General features: G+C 38.3%; 1 protein-coding gene across 1 annotated transcript; it reads left to right on the forward strand.

Annotated features, from left to right (window-relative positions):
• Window positions 1-1,928: 1,928 nt before the first annotated feature.
• On the forward strand, window positions 1,929-19,515 carry LOC104227685 (serine/threonine-protein kinase STY13-like). Its single transcript, XM_070174404.1, has 3 exons — window positions 1,929-2,165; window positions 3,305-4,298; window positions 18,849-19,515. The coding sequence occupies exons 2-3, from the start codon at window positions 3,400-3,402 to the stop codon at window positions 19,186-19,188; spliced, it is 1,239 nt and encodes a 412-aa protein (XP_070030505.1). The 5' UTR covers window positions 1,929-2,165; window positions 3,305-3,399; the 3' UTR covers window positions 19,189-19,515.
• Window positions 19,516-20,388: the final 873 nt, after the last annotated feature.

Below are 20,388 nucleotides of genomic sequence, written 5' to 3' on the forward strand. Positions count from 1 at the left end.
TTGCGTACGAAAATATGAGTGTAACATCTATACCTTGTTATGAATTCTATATACTTTCTATGTTGAATTCTAACATGACGTAATATTCCTCTATTATATGATGATGTTTTGCTAGTCAAGGTTGAATTTTTCATGTTTAGCTGATATCTGCCGATTTGATATTTGATGATATTGCACCTGTTGTTATATTCTTGTTGTGAATTGTTATGATTGTACAAGTTTATTTGGTTAGTGAGTATCAAATAACTTGATCCTTGTCACTACTTTACCGAGATTCATCTTGAAACTTACTGAGTACATGTTATCTTGTACTCATACTATGTTTCTACATAAAATGTACAGATTTGGGCGTTGGTAATAGCAGACTTAAGAGTGAGCATTGTTGCTGACATAGAGAATTCAAAGTAGGGTGTAAAGATCGCCCGCAGATCCTTGGAATCCCCTTCCCTTACCTTTTCATACTGTTATCTATACATTCAGACATTATTCTATTATTTAGAGATTTTCCTTCTATTTCGTTTTAGAGCTCATGGCTTTGTACTACTAGGTTTTAGGGATTTGATGTTGTAGTATCTTATGCTATCTATTGTTTAGGATTTATTCTTTTATTTATGCTATTTCAATTATGTTATAACATGTTTCATTCAAATATATCTATATTGCATGTTGGCTTACCTAGTCTTTAAGGTTATGTTCCATCATAATTTTTGGTGGAATTTATGGATCGTGTTAACCCCCAATATACGGGAGCTTGCAATTCATACAAGTACTTTTCTCCATGTATTTACGTCCCTTCTTGCTGATGGCGCTATGTCTGTTTATGGATACATGTTTTGACGCTCTGGATGGATCGGTCACTTTGTTGATGCTCCCTCACTCCTCCTCTTTGCCAGTAAGCCCTATATCACGGTGGGAGCAGTTTTTTTTTCTCTCTAGATAGTTACATATTTTTAGGTAATATTGGGGGTCCTATCAAGTATCAATATTATTATATTTATTCGTAATGTCATGGAGGCTCCATAGATATAATGAGTTATGTTATGCTTTTGTCATTCTAGTAGATCTCGTATGTCATGTATGAATAATTATTCTATTGTTAGACGACAACTTTTTAAATTATTAAAAATTTCGAGAAATGATTTAACTTTCTGTAATTATGCATTATAATGTTCCTTCTTACATGGTAGGTTGGTTCACCCGAATACACAAAAGGGTCCCGATATAGAGTTTATTTCCCCACGGCCGGAGATCGATTGGCTTATCCTGTCACATTTAAGGCACCGAGTGTCATGTATGTCTATCAAGATTAGGGAGCGTGACACTGCATGAGATATTGTAGGTAATAGAATGAATAGACTAATATAGTGCAAAATTGAATTGGATGTGGATGAATTATTCGGAGATAAAACTATATTAAATCCTTCTTCATCACTATCTAAAATTGGATCGATAGAATAACATTTGAAGATTGATCAAAAGAGATTATGGTTAGATTCGCGTAGTATTATTTACCTTTTAGTTTCAACTTGAATAGTAGATATTATTATTAAGTTAATATATAGCTAAATAATATTTGTTCGTGGTTTGTAATTATAATGGTAAAAATATGTCCAATAAAATGATACGATAAATTTTAAATTTAAAACTAAGGTGGAATTTTTCCTTAATTTCGCATACCTTTTTAAATTCAAATCTCTATTTCCATACTTATTCTCCAAAATATATGCAACCTCAAATTTTATTCATTTTTGGGTCAATTGACCTGGTCAATGGAAGCACAAAAGTCATAGCAGTCAAAGATGATGATATTTCTACGGACACATTATTTCCAACCCCACACAACATATTGGTTGATAATACGAGCGACTATACAATCGGTCTTCCCCCACTAGTAAAGAGAAAAAAGAGAGACGAAGACTTCTATAGCTAAGACAGAGACAATATTCATTCATTCATTCATCACTGTGTGCGTTTTCTCTGCGTTCTTTTTCTTCTTCTTTAATCTACTACTACTACTACTTCTCTATACGTTCTGCCGGTGGAGGTGAGTGGGTTCAACTCGGTGGAGCTGCGCGTGGTGGAGTTTGTGTACAGCTTCAGAATCGATCGGGTGTTAGGAGTTGGAACAGTAAGTTTTGCAAAGTCAAGCTCCCTCTTTGATAAAGGTAAATTTATCATTTGCTCCTTGACTTTACTCTCAGATCGCCAAATTTAATTGAAAATGTGAGTTATTTTGTTTTATTTTTTTTTATTAATGGGGATTTTATGCTAATTAATTTTTTTTGTTAATTTTGTGACGGGGCAGAGCTATCCTTTTGATGCTTATAGTTAAAATTCCAAACATCTGTATGGGAGAGTTTGAGCTGGAAACAGAAATGGACGCGTTTTTGAGAAATTACAATTTAACCCTTAGCTCTGGAAGAAAATTGCAGAGGGGAAAATGTGTGGTTTAATTATTTTTAGTTTTGCAAATCGATTTTTGTATACTTGATGATTTATCTTTTGTGTTTGTATGTTTTAAGAAAGTTTTATGGTTGATTATTTATCTTCATTTCTGAGCGATTCAGCATTAAATATAGTGAAAATTACTTTTTCTCTCCCTGGGTAGTGAAGAGGGATAGATATCTTAGAATAAATGCAGCCTCAGCTTAGAAGAAAATGATTCCTATAGGAGCTATTTCATTTGTACCAATTTATGTGATGCATTTTCCTTTTGAGTCTGTCCCGTGAGACCTCTGTATTTAGAAATAATTTAACTTTTACCCTCTATGAAATGATTATAGTCATGCAAATGTTTATGGTTTGTTTTAGAAAACAAGATCCAGTAGTTTTTCGTTCTTTCTTTCTTAAACTATGTGTTCAATCAAACAATATTACATAAATTGGGACAGAGGGAGTAGTTGTTATAGAGGTTTAGTTGTTTGTTTTACACTTATATTTTGCGTGGTGTTTGCGTACTTGTGTTGGAGACTTGCATGTTTGTGTAAGGATAAGTGAAATATTTGGAGGATCCTGGTTTTAAAGAAGCTCTAATTTGCGTTAAAAGACGACTCGTTTAGTATTTGTGTAAAATGGAGGTGAGTAGAGCTTAATGGGTAAAGAAGATTCATGTATTCATCTCCCAGTAATTTGGAATGATCGATTGACTCTTTAGTGTCATAAAGTTTGCAATATTAATCTTTGTGTAGCTATTGTCCCTTAATCTACTGATAATTGCATTATGGGTTAAGAAGTGGGAGAGGAGGGTTTTCTAAATTGGGTTTTCAAAAAATGACCTTCTGTCTTTTTCATATTTTTTTCACAGGAATATGGAGAGTGAAGTTTGACTATGCCAATTTTCATGCAGTATAAATAAGCTAGACTTGAAGCTTTTGTGCTGCAGCAGATTTATCAGAGAAAATGTTGGAGGCTCCAAAGTTCGCAGGACTTATCGACTTAAATGAGAACCATGATAATTATGGCATCACTCAAAATTTTTACCATAAGCTTGGCGAGGGCTCAAACATGTCAATCGACAGTTATGGGAGCTTGCAAATGAGCATTGGTGGAGGTTCGGTTGCGATGTCAACGGATAACAGCAGTGTTGGATCAAATGGTTCCCACACACGCATTTTAAACCACCAGGGCCTCAAGCGCGTCCGCAATAACTATACCGCGGCAGCTAGTGTAAATAGGGGGAGAGTTTCTCAAGGGTTGAGTGATGATGCCCTAGCTCAAGCTTTGATGGATCCTCGATTTCCTACCGACGGGCTTGAGAATTATGATGAGTGGACAATTGATTTGAGGAAGCTAAACATGGGTCCAGCTTTTGCTCAGGGGGCTTTTGGCAAACTCTACAAGGGAACATACAATGGTGAGGATGTTGCTATCAAGCTTCTAGAGAGGCCAGAAAATGATCTTGAGAGAGCTCAGTTGATGGAGCAGGCATTTCAGCAGGAAGTCATGATGTTGGCAAGGTTGAAGCATCCAAACATAGTGCGTTTTATTGGTGGATGCCGTAAACCTATGGTCTGGTGTATTGTGACTGAATATGCAAAAGGGGGATCAGTGCGTCAGTTTCTGGCCAGGAGACAAAATCGATCAGTGCCCTTGAAGTTAGCGGTGAAGCAGGCATTAGACGTGGCAAGGGGGATGGAATATGTACATGGCCTGAATCTGATACACCGTGACCTGAAATCTGACAATCTACTGATTTCTGCGGACAAGTCGATCAAGATTGCGGATTTTGGGGTTGCTCGTATTGAAGTGCAGACTGAAGGAATGACACCAGAGACTGGAACATACCGCTGGATGGCTCCGTAAGTGTCTGGACTCTCTAGCAGCCTTATTAAATCATCTTATCTTATTCCTGTCTCTGGTCTTCGGCATTACCCCTTAACAGAGCTATGTTAGCTGTTTCTCTCTCTTTGGAATGCTTGATCTTTTTTTGTGTTAGTTTTATAGTTTCCAACGTCCTCCTGCTAAGTGTATTTGATTCATATATGTTAGATATTCGTGCCTATATGGTACCACCTTTTACTTACCAAGAAAAAAGAGGAATGGCTGAAACAGAAATATGTTTGTTCAGCATGATATGTTTGCTTGGACAATAAATTCGTACTATAACCTTCTCTCAATGGTCTGAAATATAACAGCACATTGCATATCTTTTGCAAAATTGAAAGGTAATGTGCCCTTAATAGGGAGCATTTTCCCTTAAGCTATTTTTGTTTTTGTACCTTTTCTCCTTGAACTATGGAAAGGCAACACCATTATCCCTTCTGTATACTCCACCTTAAGTTGAATGTATAACATGCTTATTCTGTGTGCTGCACTCCACTGTTTCTGGTCGTTAATAATTGAAAGTAGTGTATGGAACATGGATGTACTGCAATTTAATCTGGCCAATTATTTCATATTTGAATATTAAAAATTAATTGCTGGTGTCGTGTAAAATTACTTTTTCACAAGAAAAGGAAAAAAAAGGAAATAAAAGGGGAAAAAGGGGTAAAAAAGGGAAGAGACATCAGTTGGGTAAAGACTCTAACTAACTTCTCAGTAGTTTATTACTTATTAAGAAAAAAAAGTTGGAATATTTCACTATCAGTTAGTGTTTTGACTACTTTCCATCAGCAAATTGCTAAAGATTAGAAACAAATTGCTTGTTAGCTAAGAATAAAAAGTAACGGGGGATAGTAGTTCATACTTCATACAACTATAACTACAACTACAACAACTATGCCTCAATCCCACACTAATTCTGGCTGTGTTTGAAGATTGAATTTGGTATTAAGAATATGCAGTAATGTTCTTTAACTAAATTTTTTTTCTGAGTAAAAAGAGCTAGAGTGTGATTTTCTATGTAACTACAACCTATGCCTCAACAACAGCGTGTTGCATTCCTTTTTCAAGGTTGAAAGTTTTTTTTTTTGAGAAGGTAACAAGTTTTATAAATTAAGTAGAAAAACCTTTAGCATAAAGATTATGCTAAAGGTTAAAGATAGTTACAAGACCCTCGAAAAAGAGCAAAAACGCAAACCCTGACTTGTGGTAGTTACAAAGACCCAATAATATCAACTATAGACTCTACATCCTCTACCAAAGCTTCTTTATACCAAAAGTGAAACAAAAACATACATCGTCTTGATGTTCTGTTCAGTGTTAGCTCTATCTCCAAAGCATCTTGAATTTCTCTCCAACCAAGTTGTCCACCAAATACATGCTGGGATCAACTTCAACCTCCACCAATGCTTCTGCTTGCCTCAGTATAATACCTGGGTCATTCAAGCAAGCTATTATTTCTGCAGTTGTCCTAGGTATTGCCCATTTCACACCTTTCATACTCATGAAAAGATACCACAGCCTACTAGTTACTTTGCAATGTAAAAAGAGGTGGTTGTTTGTTTCAATCTCTTTTCCACACAAGAAACATTTGGAACACATAAGCATTCCTCTCCTCATTAAACTGTCATGAGTTAGAACAACCTCTTTGACTACAAGCCAACAAAAGCAAGCCACTTTAAAAGAGATTTTCACCTTCCCGATGTGCTTCCAGTGCCATGTCTCATTGTTCATGTGACCAGAGCTATTCAGGAGTCCATATGCTGACTTTACAGTATATACTCCTCCGCTGTTTCTTTCCTCTTCTTTTGTGATGCCCTTAAAGCCATCCAACAATTTGTAGAATTCAATGACTCTCGTAACCTCCCAGTCATTGGGGAACCTTCTGAACGTAACATTCCACCCCTGCGTACTCCATACCTCAGCCACAGTAGCTTGGGGTTGCTGCACTGTAGTGAACAAATCTGGAAAAGCCTCTTTAAGATGTCCATTACCCATCCAATCATCATTCCAGAAAGAAGTTTTATTGCCATTCCCCACTTTGATACTAACATTGCTGATAAATCCTGGCCATAAATTTCTAATTGACTTCCATACACTTGCACCATAGGGTCCAGAAGCTCCTGCTGTACACCACCTTCCATCTGCCCCATATTTTTCACAGATAACCTTCCTCCATAAAGCTTGATCCTCTAGAGAAAATCTCCATAGCCACTTCATAAGTAAACTCTTGTTATGCTGTCTCAAATTTCTGATTCCCAAACCTCCATCCCTCTTGCTTTTTAGCAAAGTGCTCCATTTTACCAAATTGTAGCTCCCTATTTAGTGCTCCATTTCTGATTCCCAAACCTCCATCCCTCTTGCTTTTTAGCAAGGTTGAAAGTTAGTGTGTGCTTAATAGGGAGCATTTTCCCTTGAGCTATTTTTTGAACTTTTTCTCCTTGAAATATGGAATGGTAATACCATTAAACCGTCTATATACTTTGCCTACAACTGAGTGTATAACATGCTTATTCTGTGTGTTGCGCTCCACTATTTCTTGTTGTTAATAATTGAAGTTCTGTATTTTACACTATGGATATACTACAATGTAATCTCAACAACAACAACCCAGTAGTCCCACCAGTGGGGTTTTGGGAGGGTAGAGTGTACGCAGACCTGACCCATACTCCGGAGGGGTAAAGATACAATGTAATCTGTCCAAGATTAATTAAAAGCTATTTAAGAGTGTCATGTATAATTACTTTTTTACCAAAAAAGGAAAAAAGAAATAAGAAAGAGATATTAGTTGGGTGAAGATTCTAATTGTAAAGACTTAGTAGTTCATTTCTTATTAAGAAAAAAAAATGGATTGTTTCACTGTTGTTTAGTGTTTTGACTACTTTTCAATAGCGAATTGTTAATTGTTTTTGGAAATTGGCTTTGGTACTTAAGTATGCAATTAGCCAATTATGTTCTTTTCCTAAATTTCTTTTTGGAGCAAAAAGAGCTAGAGTGTGATTTTCTGTTGTAATTTTCGATAGAGCATAACCAAAGGGGAGTGCTCCCTAATTATCAAAGGAGGTGTTTTTTTTTTGAATTGGTAACTATTGTATATATTAAAAACATCAGTACATAGGTTGCACTGAAAACCAGATTTACGTGGAGAGGATTAGTAGATGTTCTAATTCGAGACCTAGCAAGATCCTAGTATGTCTATGATTGTCAATGTATCTTCTATGTAAATCTGTTTGCACCAAAAACAAAAAAGAAGAATACAATTGAGTTTGATCTTCTGCACTGGATTGCTTCTATCTTCAAAACATCTATTGTTCCTTTCCCTCCAAACTGTCCACCAGATACAAGCCGGGACAGTCCTCCATCTATCTCTACTAGTTGCTTCAGCTCCAGTTTCTTCCCAGCTATAAAGGACATCTTTAAGCCTGTATGGCATTGACCATGAAATACCCCTAAGACTAATAAAGATTTTCCATAGTTGGTCTGTAATCTTGCAATGTAGAAACAAATGTGTGACAGTTTCAGCATTTTCCCCGCACAGAAAACATCTTGAGCACAGAGAAATTCCCCTTTTTATGAGATTATCCTGGGTTAATACCGCCTCCTTTGCTAGTAGCCAAGTGAAGCAAGCTACCTTGTATGGAATCTTTGTTTTCCATATATGTTTCCAAGGCCATGGGTCCACCTGTTGATTATTATGATTCAAAATCTTATATGCATCCTTCACCCGGTAAACCCCTCTGTTGTGCCTCTTCCACCAAAGTGAATCAAAACCTTCCTGTAATCCTTTAAATGCTTCCAGCTCTTTGTAAAGGTCAGCTAATCTTGTTATCTCCGGTCATTCAACTGTCTTCTTAGAGCGATTTCCCATCCTTGATGACTCCTCATATCAGCTACTGTCTTATGCTGGTTTTGTGCTAAACCAAACATATCGGAGTATCTTTCCTTTAAGCTTCCGTTTCCTAACCAATTATCATTCCAGAATGATGTGTTCCTTCCGTTGTTCACTCTTATGGAGGAGTGATTCTTCATTATAGGCCAAAGTTCTCTGATGGATTTCCACACACTTACTCCATATGATGTTCTGACTTTTTTTGAACACCCAGTTATTTTCCTCACCATACTTTGCTTTGATCACTTTGCCCCATAAAGATTGGGGTTCTTGAGAGTACTTCCATAACCATTTCATTCTAAGAGCCTTGCTATGATTCTTCAAATTCCTTATTCCTAAACCACCTTGTTTTTTATCCATTGTGAGTGTCTTCCATTTAACTAAATGGAAGACCTTTTTCTCCTTATTACCTTGCCAAAGGAATGATCTTAGGAGTTTGTCCAATCTCTGTAAAATGCCTGCTGGAATTGTGAACAAAGACATCATCTAAGTAGGAAGTGAGTCTAATACTGAGTTGATTAGAACTAGCCTGCCCCCAAAGATAGGTATTGTGATTTCCATCTTGACAGCTTCTTCTCACACTTTTCTATGACTGAATTCCAGATTTCTTTTGATTTGGATCTTGCACCAAGAGGCATCCCAAGGTAAACAGTTGGTAGGGACCCAACTTCTCCTCCCAATATCTGTGTCAGTTGCTCCATGTTGTTAACTTCATTAATGGGAAAAATATTGCTCTTTCTCCAGTTGATGTGTAATCCTGAGACTCCCTCAAATAAGACCAAAATGATTCTTAGGAATCTAAGTTGGTCCTTTTCGGCATCACAGAAGACTAGAGTATCATCAACATATTGTAGATGTGTGATCTCTAGATTGTTTGCCCCACTCCTGTTTACCTCAAAACCTTTAACCCATTCACTGACTTTAGCCGTTTTGATCATGTTGTTCAATCCTTCCATGACTATAATGAATAGAAAGGGAGATAAAGGATCACCTTGTCTTAGACCTCTGTGTGAACGGAAAAAACATTTAGGAGATCCATTTATGAGAATGGAGAATTTTACAGTAGATATGCAAAATTTTATCCATCTATTCCATTTCTGCCCAAAACCCATTAGTTCTAACATTCTGAGTAGGAAGCTCCAATTTACATGATCATAGGCCTTCTCAATATCTAATTTGCATAAGATTCCAGGTTCCTTCTTTTTTATTCTTGAATCCACAGCTTTGTTGGCAATCAACACTGCATCTATTATTTGTCTTCCTTTGATGAAAGCCATTTGTTGAGCATCGACAATTTTCCCTACCACCCTCTTAAGTCTTTCGGTTAAGACTTTTGAGAGCAATTTGTAGAAGCTCCCTATCAGACTGATCGGTCTGAAATCTCTCAATTCTTTCGCACCTGTCTTCTTTGGAATCAAAGCTATATATGTTGCATTGAAGCTTTTCTCAAACATCTCCTGAGAATAGAAGTTGAAGGCCGCCATGATGTCTTCCTTCAAAATGTCCCAACACTTTCTGAAAAAACCCATTGTGTATCCATCCGGACCTGGGGTCTTGTCACTTGCACACATTTTCAGACAGGTCAAAACTTCTTGTTCCTCAAAGTTACTCTGTAAAAACTCCCTTTCTGATTCAGAAATTCTTGAGCTATTTTCGAAATTGACCGTTGGTCAGCACTCTTTAGGTTCTTTGTATAACTCCTTGTAGAATTCAGTTATCTCAATCTCTATTCTGTCTGGATCCTCGACTACTTCCTGTCGAATCATTAGTTGATCAATGTTGTTGTTTCTCTTGTGTGCATTTGCAGTACGATGGAAAAATTTTGTATTCCTGTCCCCTTCTTTGAGCCACAGAGCTCTTGATTTTTGTCTCCATACAATTTCTTCATTCTTGAGTTGTTCCTCAATCTCCATTAGAGTAGCTGTTTTCCTCACTGATTCCTCCTCTGTCAGCGCTCTTAGTTGTGTTGTCTCAAAACCTGCTAGTTGACTTAGCAATTTTGATTTTTGCAGTCCCAAATTACCTTCATAAACTCTGCTCCATTCTTTTAGCTTGCCCTTGAGAGCTTTTATCTTGCAAGCTAAAATGTAATCTGGTCTTCCTGAGAATTCAAAAGATGTCCACCAGTCTCTAATTCTGTCATCAAAACCTTCCACATTCAGCCACTAGTTTTCAAACTTAAAGTATGATTTAGCTTGTTCCCACGCACCACAGTATAGAGCCACAGGTGAATGGTCCGAAATCAACCTTTGTTGGATAGTTTGCTTGATGTTTCTGAAGCTTTCATCCCATTCTTCTGAAATGAGAAATCTATCGATTCTTGAAGCGGCTGTATGATTGTCCCCTTTGAACCAAGTATAGTAGCCTCCTTTCAAGTCGTAGATCTATCAACTCCATATCTTCTATAAAATCCGAGAATTCCACCATCGCTTTGGACCTCCTTGAACATTCCCGTTTTTCAGAAGGGTACCTTGTAACGTTAAAATCGCCACAAACCGCCCAAGGACCTTCCATCAATCCCCTCACTGCACCAATTTCTCTCCATACTATTTTCCTTTCTATTCTACAATTTGGAGCATACACTCCTGTTATGTGACATTGAAAATTCTGTAAAAGAGCCTCAAACTTGCAAGTCAAAGTGTATGCACCAGTCTGTAACACCTCCCCTTTCCATACTCTGCAATCCCATAATAACAAAATCCCCCCTCTCGTGCCGCTAGCTTCTAAACTTGCATACCTCACCCATCTACCACCCCATATTTGACTGACTATTTCCTTAATATCCCATCCACTTTTGTCTCTTGCATGCATATAATATCTGCCCTCCAGTTCTGCACTTGACTTTTTATGATTTCCCTTTTCTTCTTGTCGTTTAATCCCCTTACATTCCAGGAAATTACTTTGATCTTCATATTGAAATGATTGATAGATCTCTTCCCCTACTCCTTTTCCCGTCACTCTTGAATTTGACATCAAACGAAGTTAAACCTTTTAATTCCAGTGATCCTTTGAATCTTTGTTTCTTCACCGCCAACTCTGTCTCCACCCTTCTAACCTGTCTACAACTGTCAATTTGCATTAGCAACTCCAATGCTTCTTCTTCATGGCCTTGAAAATCTACTCCAAACATTTTCCCCAATTTGATCATATTTTGATGGACCCATAGTGTTGCATCCATGTCTTTATCCATTAATGGATTGTGTTGCTGAACTGCTATAGGATTCACCTCCTCGATTTCCCAATCTTGGATAGAGCTAAAGTGCTTTACTTGTTCCAAAGCACTTCCAACTTGATCTTCCCCCATTTTTGTGTTTGTGCTCTGCTCCCCTGCCTTATGTTCCAGTCTTGCTATCTCTGCTCCACCTTCTGGCTGACTGCAACTGTTAAGTGTTGCCTTTGGCATATTTTCAAGGTTTTCATTGGGGATTGGGTCCCCTGGAGTGGACTCTTTTGCCCCCAGGTAAGAAGGTCCTCCCATTTCCTCAATACAAGGCTTCAACCTAATATCATCAGAAAACTCACACGAGAGATCATTAAAAATGATTTGTGCAGCCAAGTCGGAGTCATAGGATTTCAGCTCGTTGTTTGTCGCTTTACTATCTGATTCATCGAACTCGAACCTTGTGTAAGTTGCACATTTGCTTTTCCTTTATCAGTGTTTTGCAATATGGTGCACCCCACTAGATTGTTCAAATATCTCTCTATTTCAAAACATTGTTCGTTTTCTTGCATCTTCAGCTCATATCTTGTCTGTCTTTCAGCCCAGATTGGGATGAAAAATTTGATACCGTCTCTTTCAATCCCAACCTCATTGGGAGTCTTTCTGCCATCACCAACAATTTTAATTCTTGCCCACTTAAGATGATTTTTGAGATTAGTTTCTTCTTCAGTAGCTATCCATCCCCACAGAGATCTCCTATTTCTTTGAAGATCTTTTGTGATCATAGATGTAAAGGAATCCCCATGGCTCTAATCCAGCATGTTTCCTCAATTTGTGAGTTTGGAATGCATCCAGCAGTATGACTCCACCATTCCAGACGAAGCTTGAACTTTTTCCAACTCCATTCTCCTTGCATAATCTGCTTCGCCATGAATCTGTTTGGAAATTCAAAAAGAAACATGTTGCCTGTCATTTCATACATGTTTACTCCATATGCTTTGTTCCATGACGCACTAGCCCATCGCCTTATGTCTGCTAAAGTGGGTCTCTCGTTGATTTCTTTCCCAAAAAACCCGACAATGCATCTTTTTAGTAGACCAGAATCCTCGCTACCTGTCGGTTCCACACAGAGATATCTCCATTGTTTATGCTGACCTTTGCCTCTCGAAGGGTATTGGATTGCCATTTACTCTCCTTGATTGCTTTGACATAAGGGTAGTTGTCCACAGTGATTCTAGGTGGGGTTGTGGGATTCATTTTGGGGGTCTGATGTAGGAATCTTTCTATCTTAGCTGCTACGTCTTTCCAACCTGCATTCAAAGCTAACTCTGGAATTATAATAACAGACCTCCCTTCTCCCTTCAGTGACAGAATGCTCATGTATCTTCCATGAACGTTGAATTTCCTGGTACAGAAATGTTCTGTCATATGTTCCTTGTACTTCCATCGCTTCACTAAATTCATTTGATCTGTCGATGCTTCTTTAAGTACAAAACAAATCCATTCCATTGCCTTTCTGCCCATGGATGAACGTCTCATCATGCTGCGGCTTCTCTCCACCCATTCGAACCATACATCTTTATTGGAATTCCATCTGGTGATGTCAAAAGATTTGAATCCTGCGTTGAAATAAATCCGGTTGTCTCCCATATTGTACCACCCAGCTGCTCAGGTTATGTAAATTATAAGGAGTGTTTGATGGTAATCACAGTTGAGCTGTTGATGTAAAAGATACTGAAATCTGGACTAAACAGAGGTTCCCCGCTCCCCGGAAAAAATAAAAGTCGTCGGAAATCTGAAAAGATTGTACAGATCTGGTCGGAATTATCAGTAGAGGAAGCTGTCCAAAAGAAATTTTTTGAAACCCTGCCGGAAAAAGGCTCACGCGCCCGGCGCGTGGCGATTAGGTCGCCGGTAGGTGCCGCGCGTGGCAGCTTCTTCGTCGGAAAAATTTCAGTGGAGTGGTCGGAATTTTGGGGGCTTTTTAATGGTGTTCATGGAAACCTAAGATTCCTTGTTCCCAGGCTCCTCGGGGAGTGTGCCTGAGAGCTTGACAGTAACTTGTTGTTTTCAAAGGAGGTGTTTTAACGGTCTCTGTGGTGCAACTCTCCAAGAAGAATAACAAGTTGTACTTTCTTTTGATATCTGCCTTCCTCCTAATGCAACTAGTCTGCAGTACAGTGAAGTTGCTACCTGTTCATAAAAAAATTTCCTTTTCTTGATTTGATATGTCTACAACTCCCTTTCTCCATTCCAATTTCTGACACTCTTTCCATTTTCCCAAAATGTTTGATATTATTCCATGCAATTTTCACAACTTTCAAGAATTTTAGTTCTTTTAGCTATTAAAATTTTGAGCTTTGATTTGATGGTTTCTCTATAAAACTAAGTTTTTAATCATAACTTTGATATTTTCATCTACTATGAATAATATAATTTCTAAGTCCAATTCACGTCTTAAATTCTACTTAGAGTTGAATACCATCATATAAAATGAGACAGGAGGAAGTTATATATTATTGTATGCAAGGACGCTTCAAGTTTATGGTAAACTTTAATACAAGGAAGCAATAGGGAATGTCTTCTGTGTACAAAGATAAGAACATAAGACCTTCTCTCAATCTCAGATCATAACTTGTTGCTGGTAATACTTTGTGAAACATTAGCCATTTTAACTTAAAAAGTTGAGCTTTCTTTCATGGCATATCCTTATTCTTGACTAGATAGAGAGAGGCAGACTATGCTCCAATATTTGTTTCCCCATTTCGAAAGTTGGAAGTAGAAAAATGGATATTTTCATCGGATCCAGCTTTTCTCATTTGTACTCTATTCATTATCATTCGTGCTGAGTCTTTTCTGTATTGAAATGTGAGTTCTGAGAATATATCACGTTGAGTATGCTGATGAATATCTTTCTGCTTTCGTGCTTCTTATGGAAGGTTGAGTTAACCGGAAGCTTGAAGTAGTGCCTTTAATTCCTTCCTTTGTAGATCTGTTTGTGAACATTTTTTTTTTTTTATGAAGTAAGATAATATCATTGAAAGGACATCAGGAAGATGCCAAATTACAAGAACAAAAATTATGTTAGCTCCCGTACAAAAGATAAAAAACATTGTAAGCTCCAGTACAAGAGTACCTATGCTGATTAATATCTTTCTGCTTTCGTGCTTCTTATGGAAGGTTGAGTTAACCGGAAGCTTGAAGTAGTGCCTTTAATTCCTTCCATGCTGGTGAATATCTTTCTGCTTTCGTGCTTCTTATGGAAGGTTGAGTTAACCGGAAGCTTGAAGTAGTGCCTTTAATTCCTTCCTTTGTAGATCTGTTTGTGAACATTCTTTTTTTTTTTTTTTGATGAAGTAAGATAATATCATTGAAAGGGCATCAGGAAGATGCCAAATTACAAGAACAGAAATTATGTTAGCTCCCGTACAAAAGACAAAAAACATTGTAAGCTCCACTACAAGAGTACCTATGCTAGAACCAGGGAGCTAACAAAATCCAAAAAAGTGTCAACCCTATTAACAGGGGAAAGAAAGTTCCAACTGAACAAACTAACTAAACATCTAGCTTTTAGGGAAGTTGTTAGAGTTGATATTCCATCAAAACATCTGCCATTTCTTTCCTCCCAAACAATCCAAAATATGACTGCTGGGATCATTCTTCATATTCTTTTGATGGCTTTGTCAACTCTCCAAAAAATCTAGCTAATATAGGCTTCCTTGATGGTGTGAGGCATGATCCAAGTTATACCAAAAATGGATAGGAAGAAGTTCCAAATATCAGCAGTGACTGGGCAATGAAGAAACAGATGGTTAACACTTTCTGGTCTCTGTTGGCACATATAACATCTGTTGACTAAAGTAATGCTCCTTCTGCTAAGATTGTCCTGTGTTAGAACAGCTTCATTGAGGGCAGTCCATGTGAGGCATGCTACTTTGAGTGGCATTCTGGTCCTCCAGACATGTTTCCAGGGCCAATCCTCTAGTATTCCACTATGTGAGCAGATAAGGTTGTAACCCTCTTTGACTGTGTACTTTCCTTCTTTTGAATTTCCCCAAATGATTCTGTCTGGTTCATCTTCCGTGATGAAATCTCCCAATGTGGCTAGGAGAGCAAGTCATTGATTTCCCAATCCTGAAGGTTTCTTCTAAACACTGGATTCCAAATGTTATTCTCTCTGTTTTGAGCAATATTTGAGTCCTGATTGCAGGCTATTAGGTATAGACCTGGGTATGAATCCTTTAGTGCTGTATTACCAAGCCATATGTCTTTCCAGAATTTCAAATTAACACCACTACCAACTTTGAATGATGTATTCTGAAAGAAATCATTTTGAAAGCTGTTGATGTGTTTCCATAAACCCACTCCATGAGGTGCTGGACTTTTCTTGGGGCTCCAGTGATTCTGAATTCCATATTTGGCGTCAATGATCTCCTTCCAGTAACCTGCTTCAGTTTGTCCATACCTCCATAGCCATTTCATTAGCATACATTTGGTGTGAAGCCTAAGATTCCTGATACCCAATCCCCCATAAGACTTTGGTTGAGTTACTTTTGGTCACCTAACAAGTGAAAATTTGTGAGTGTCGTTGTTTCCTTCCCATAAAGACCTTCTTAGCCGGTCTAGTCGTTTCAGGACTGAGCTTGGCATAGGAAATAAGTTGGTATGTTGTCAAGGACACTACTGATCAGTGTGAGTATGCCCCCCATCGAGAGATATTGCATTTGCCAGGTTGCTAGTTTCTTTTCAACTTTTTCAATGACTCCATTCCAAATTCCAGTGGATTTGAATTTGGCTCCCAGGGGGAGTCCTAGATAAGTTGTGGGGAAGGAGCCAGTTTTGCAGCTAAGTATTTCAGCTAATTTCTCCAAATTTTGAACCTCATTCACCGGATAAATAATGCTTTTAAGCATATTGATGTGTAGCCCAGACAATGCTTCAAAAATGAGTAAAATGAGGTTGAGATTGATTACTTGTGACCTTTCCGCACCACAGAAGATCAATGCAGGATTTCTCCCAACCTGAAAACCTTGTATCCATCGAAGCTCCTTTGCCCTACCTAGCATCTGCGAGAGACCCTCCATTGCCAATATAAAGAGAAAAGGAGAGAGTGGATTTCCTTGCCTGAGGCCTTTTTGAGGAGAAAAGAAACCTACAGGACATCTGTTAACCAACACGGAATATTCCACAGTTGATATGCAGAATTTTATCCACCTTATCCACCTATCTCCAAATCCCATCTTCTTTAAGATGTTGATGAGATATGCCCAACTCAGTTGATCAAAAGCTTTTTCAATGTCTAATTTGCCCAGCAAACCTGTTTCACCACTTTTGATTCTCCAATCCAAGACCTCATTGGCAATCAGGGAGGCATCTGTGATCTGCCTTTTTTTTTTTATAAAAGCACTTTGTTGCCCAGAGATCAACTTGGCAATGACCTTCTTCTATCTTTCAGCCAAAATTTTTGCAGCTATCTTGTAAACACTCCCTATTAAACTGATTGGTCTATAGTCCCTGAGCTCTATTGCTCCTTTCTTTTTGGGGATAAGAGCAATAAATGCAGCATTGCAGGATTTGACCATATGACATCTATGATAGAAGTGATTGAGAGCCTCCATGATATCTGTTTTAATAAAGTCCCATGCCTTTTGAAAGAAGGCCATAGTGAACCCATCGGGGCCTGGTGCTTTATCAGGAGCACAAGACTTCTGATTCCTCAAAAGGTGATTCTAGATCAACACATTCATCTGCAGATAATGAGGGCAACCCCTCAAACTCTGCTGTAGGTCTCTAGGGTTCCCTCTCCTTGTACAAAGCCTGATAATAATCCAGTATTTCCTGTTTGATCTGCTCCTTATCTTCAACTAGATTTTCTCTCACCTTGAGCCTATCAATGCAAATGTTCCTCCTTTGAGAATTAGCAATTTTCTGTAAATAATTTTTGTTTCTGTCTCCGAACATTTAGCCATAAGCATCTGGATTTTTGTCTCCAAGAGACTTCTTCAGCTAGTGCAATCTGTTGAAGTTCCAATTTGAGATTGAAAGTCATCAGCTTTTCCTCTGGAGAATGTACCCTATGTTCAACCACTTGATCCAAGAGTCTTAACTCATCAAGTGCCTCGTTCCTTCTGTCTTCCAACTTGCCATGCACCTCTCTATTCCAGGTTGTTAAGTCCTTTAAGGATCTCAACTTCTGGATGACAATATAGTCTGGGGAGCCAATGATTGTATAAGATTGCCACCATTCCTTTATCATGTCCATAAACCCTTCAGTTTGTAGCCACATATTTTCAAACTTGAAGTAAGATTGTGTTGGTTCCGAGTCTCCACTTTCCAGGAGGATTGGTTTGTGGTCTGAAATTACCCTGGGCATTGCTAGCTGCTTCACTGCTTTAAATGAATCACCCCATTCAGTTGAATGCAAAAATCTGTCAATTCTGGATGCTTGTGTAAAGTTCTCCCCTCTTGACCATGTGTATTGTGCTCCATTAAGAGGAGGATCAATCAAGCCCAGCTCCGATATAAAATTTGAGAAGTCGATCATTGCCCTAGATCTTCTGGAGCAATTAAGTCTTTCACTTTCATGTCTTCATGCGTTGAAATCTCCGCCGATTACCCGTTGGTCTGACCATAAACCATTGATTGCTGCCAATTCATGCCAAAATTCCTTCCTTTCTGGGTTGGTATGAGGACCATATACCCTGTGTAAGCCCATTTGAAATCTTCAGTTAAACTCTCAAATCTGCAGGTTATTGAGAAGTCTCCTGATTGAGTATCAACACAATGCCACAACCTTCTATCCCACATGATAATGATCCCCCCTTTATTTCCCCAAGCCTTGAGTTCAGCCCATGATACCCATCTGTTGCCCCATATTTGCCTGGACAGAGAATTGTTCCAATCCTCAATTTTAGTTTCCTGAATACAAACGATGTCTACTCTCCATTTACGAATAAGAGACTCCAAAGTACTACTTTTATTCTTGTCATTTAGGCCCTGCACATTCCAGCTTAGGATTTTGACCTTCATGCGGAATGAGATTGGTGAGACCTGCCCCTAACCTTTCTGCCTCATATCAGACAAAGTTGTTGCCCAGCATGTCTATTCATCTGAAAAAGGAAATTAGGTTTCTGGTGAGAAATCTTTGTGTTATAGCAATTCTGCCTAGTACAGTCAAACCTCTCTATAACAGCCTCGTTCGTTCCGAATATTTTTGGATGTTATAGCGAGGTGCTGTTATAGAGAACATATATTATAACTTAACATGGAGATTGGTTCCGGAAAAGCTTGGCTTTTATAGTGAAATGTTGTTATATAGGGATGCTGTTATAGAGAGGTCTGACGGTATAGATATTTTTTCTTCCAGTTTTGTGATATATTAGGATTCTTCTCATTTGGAAAACAAAGAAAAACATCCAAATTCGTATAGCATGTGTGTTTCATTGTTGGTTACTTTAATGCATTTACTCTGATATGCAGGGAGATGATCCAGCATCGAGCTTACACCCACAAAGTCGATGTTTATAGTTTTGGCATCGTTTTGTGGGAACTCATAACAGGGATGCTTCCCTTCCAGAAAATGACCGCTGTGCAGGCAGCTTTTGCTGTTGTCAACAAAGGTGTTCGTCCAGCAATCCCCAATGATTGTTTGCCTGTCCTAAGTGAGATCATGACCCGCTGCTGGGATGCTAACCCTGATAATAGGCCACCATTCTCTCAAGTGGTCAGAATGCTCGAGGTTGCAGAGACAGAGATCATGACAACTGTCAGAAAGGCCCGTTTTAGGTGCTGCATAAGCCAACCGATGACTACTGATTAATGTGGGAAGAGGAATCTAGAAGCAGTAAGAACAGGAGTAAAGAATTTGGGAAGCCCAAAAAAACAGCTCATTTTAAGTCCTTTATGTGTATCTATTAGGCATAATTTCTTTGTTCGATAGGAAAGGGAGTAAGTTATGAGAACTCTTTGTTTCTTTGTTGTATCCTTTTCCCCCCCCCCCCCCCTCTTTTCTCTTTTGATTTAAGATGCTGATAAGTAGTAGAAGAGAGGGCTGATGTGTATCATACCGGTCCTTTTATGGCATTGTAGACCTTATCCTTTGTTGTTATCAAGTTTGAATGTATAAGGTCCTGAAGAAGTTACTCTCTGATCCATGCCCACACCCTCATCTGTGTTGGCTCCCAACGTTTGATCTTACATTGCAGGAAATATGGTAGCAAGAGTAAACATATTTTGCTTGGAGGACTGAATTCATTAAAATCAATCTATATGACCACAATGTATTAGTCAATGTGGTGTTGGTGAATGAGAGGTTTTTGAGGATTGAAATTCTGATTATTGGGGAGCAAAAATGACGATTTTGCTTGGAGATGGGACACATTCAAATCAATTTGCATGATCAGGATATAGTAGTTGGTTTAAGGGATGGGGATTAATTGTTCTAATTATTGGAGACAATAAGTTAACTATCTTAGTTCACGTCCACCCCGCCACTGTTTCATTTTGTTCTCCTTTAAGGAGGGAAATAATAAAAATAACAATTGAAAAAGAAGAAAACAAGATGGAGGAGGTATAATACTGGACTTTCGAAATAAGAAGAAAAAGGAGATGAAGCTTTGAAGTTGGTTGGCCTCAGATTAAACCTTAGATATATTTCTGCGTTTGGTGCATTGCTCAAATTCTGCTTTATCAAATCGTGGGTTTCAGTGGTAAAGAGACCATAATCAAATCTTGATGCACATTCGAATGAGAAACAAATCTCCCAATCGACCACTTGTTTAAGGTATCCTGATAAGCCATCTTCAATCTCGAGCAAGTATGCTAGTGAAAATATGTTTCCTCGTCGACTTTCCTTTGAAGTAGTTGAAGGATCATTCAACAGGGTACTAGATCCGTGCACTTTCGGATATTCACGGTTACCATTCCCTGGGGAGAGGCATTATAAGAATCTATGATTTGGATTAACATCCTTCCACCTTACAAGATGAATTTCCCAGACAATGATGATTTTTTCAACTTT

This window comes from Nicotiana sylvestris, chromosome 5 (genome assembly GCF_000393655.2).
Source record: "Nicotiana sylvestris chromosome 5, ASM39365v2, whole genome shotgun sequence".
NCBI lineage: Eukaryota > Viridiplantae > Streptophyta > Magnoliopsida > Solanales > Solanaceae > Nicotiana > Nicotiana sylvestris.

Coding starts and splice junctions, on each gene's coding strand:
- LOC104227685 (XM_070174404.1), top strand. CDS start 3,400: ATGTTGGAGGCTCCAAAGTTCGCAGGACTTATCGACTTAAATGAGAAC. Junction 4,299..18,848: donor ACATACCGCTGGATGGCTCC/GTAAGTGTCTGG, acceptor TCTGATATGCAG/GGAGATGATCCAGCATCGAG.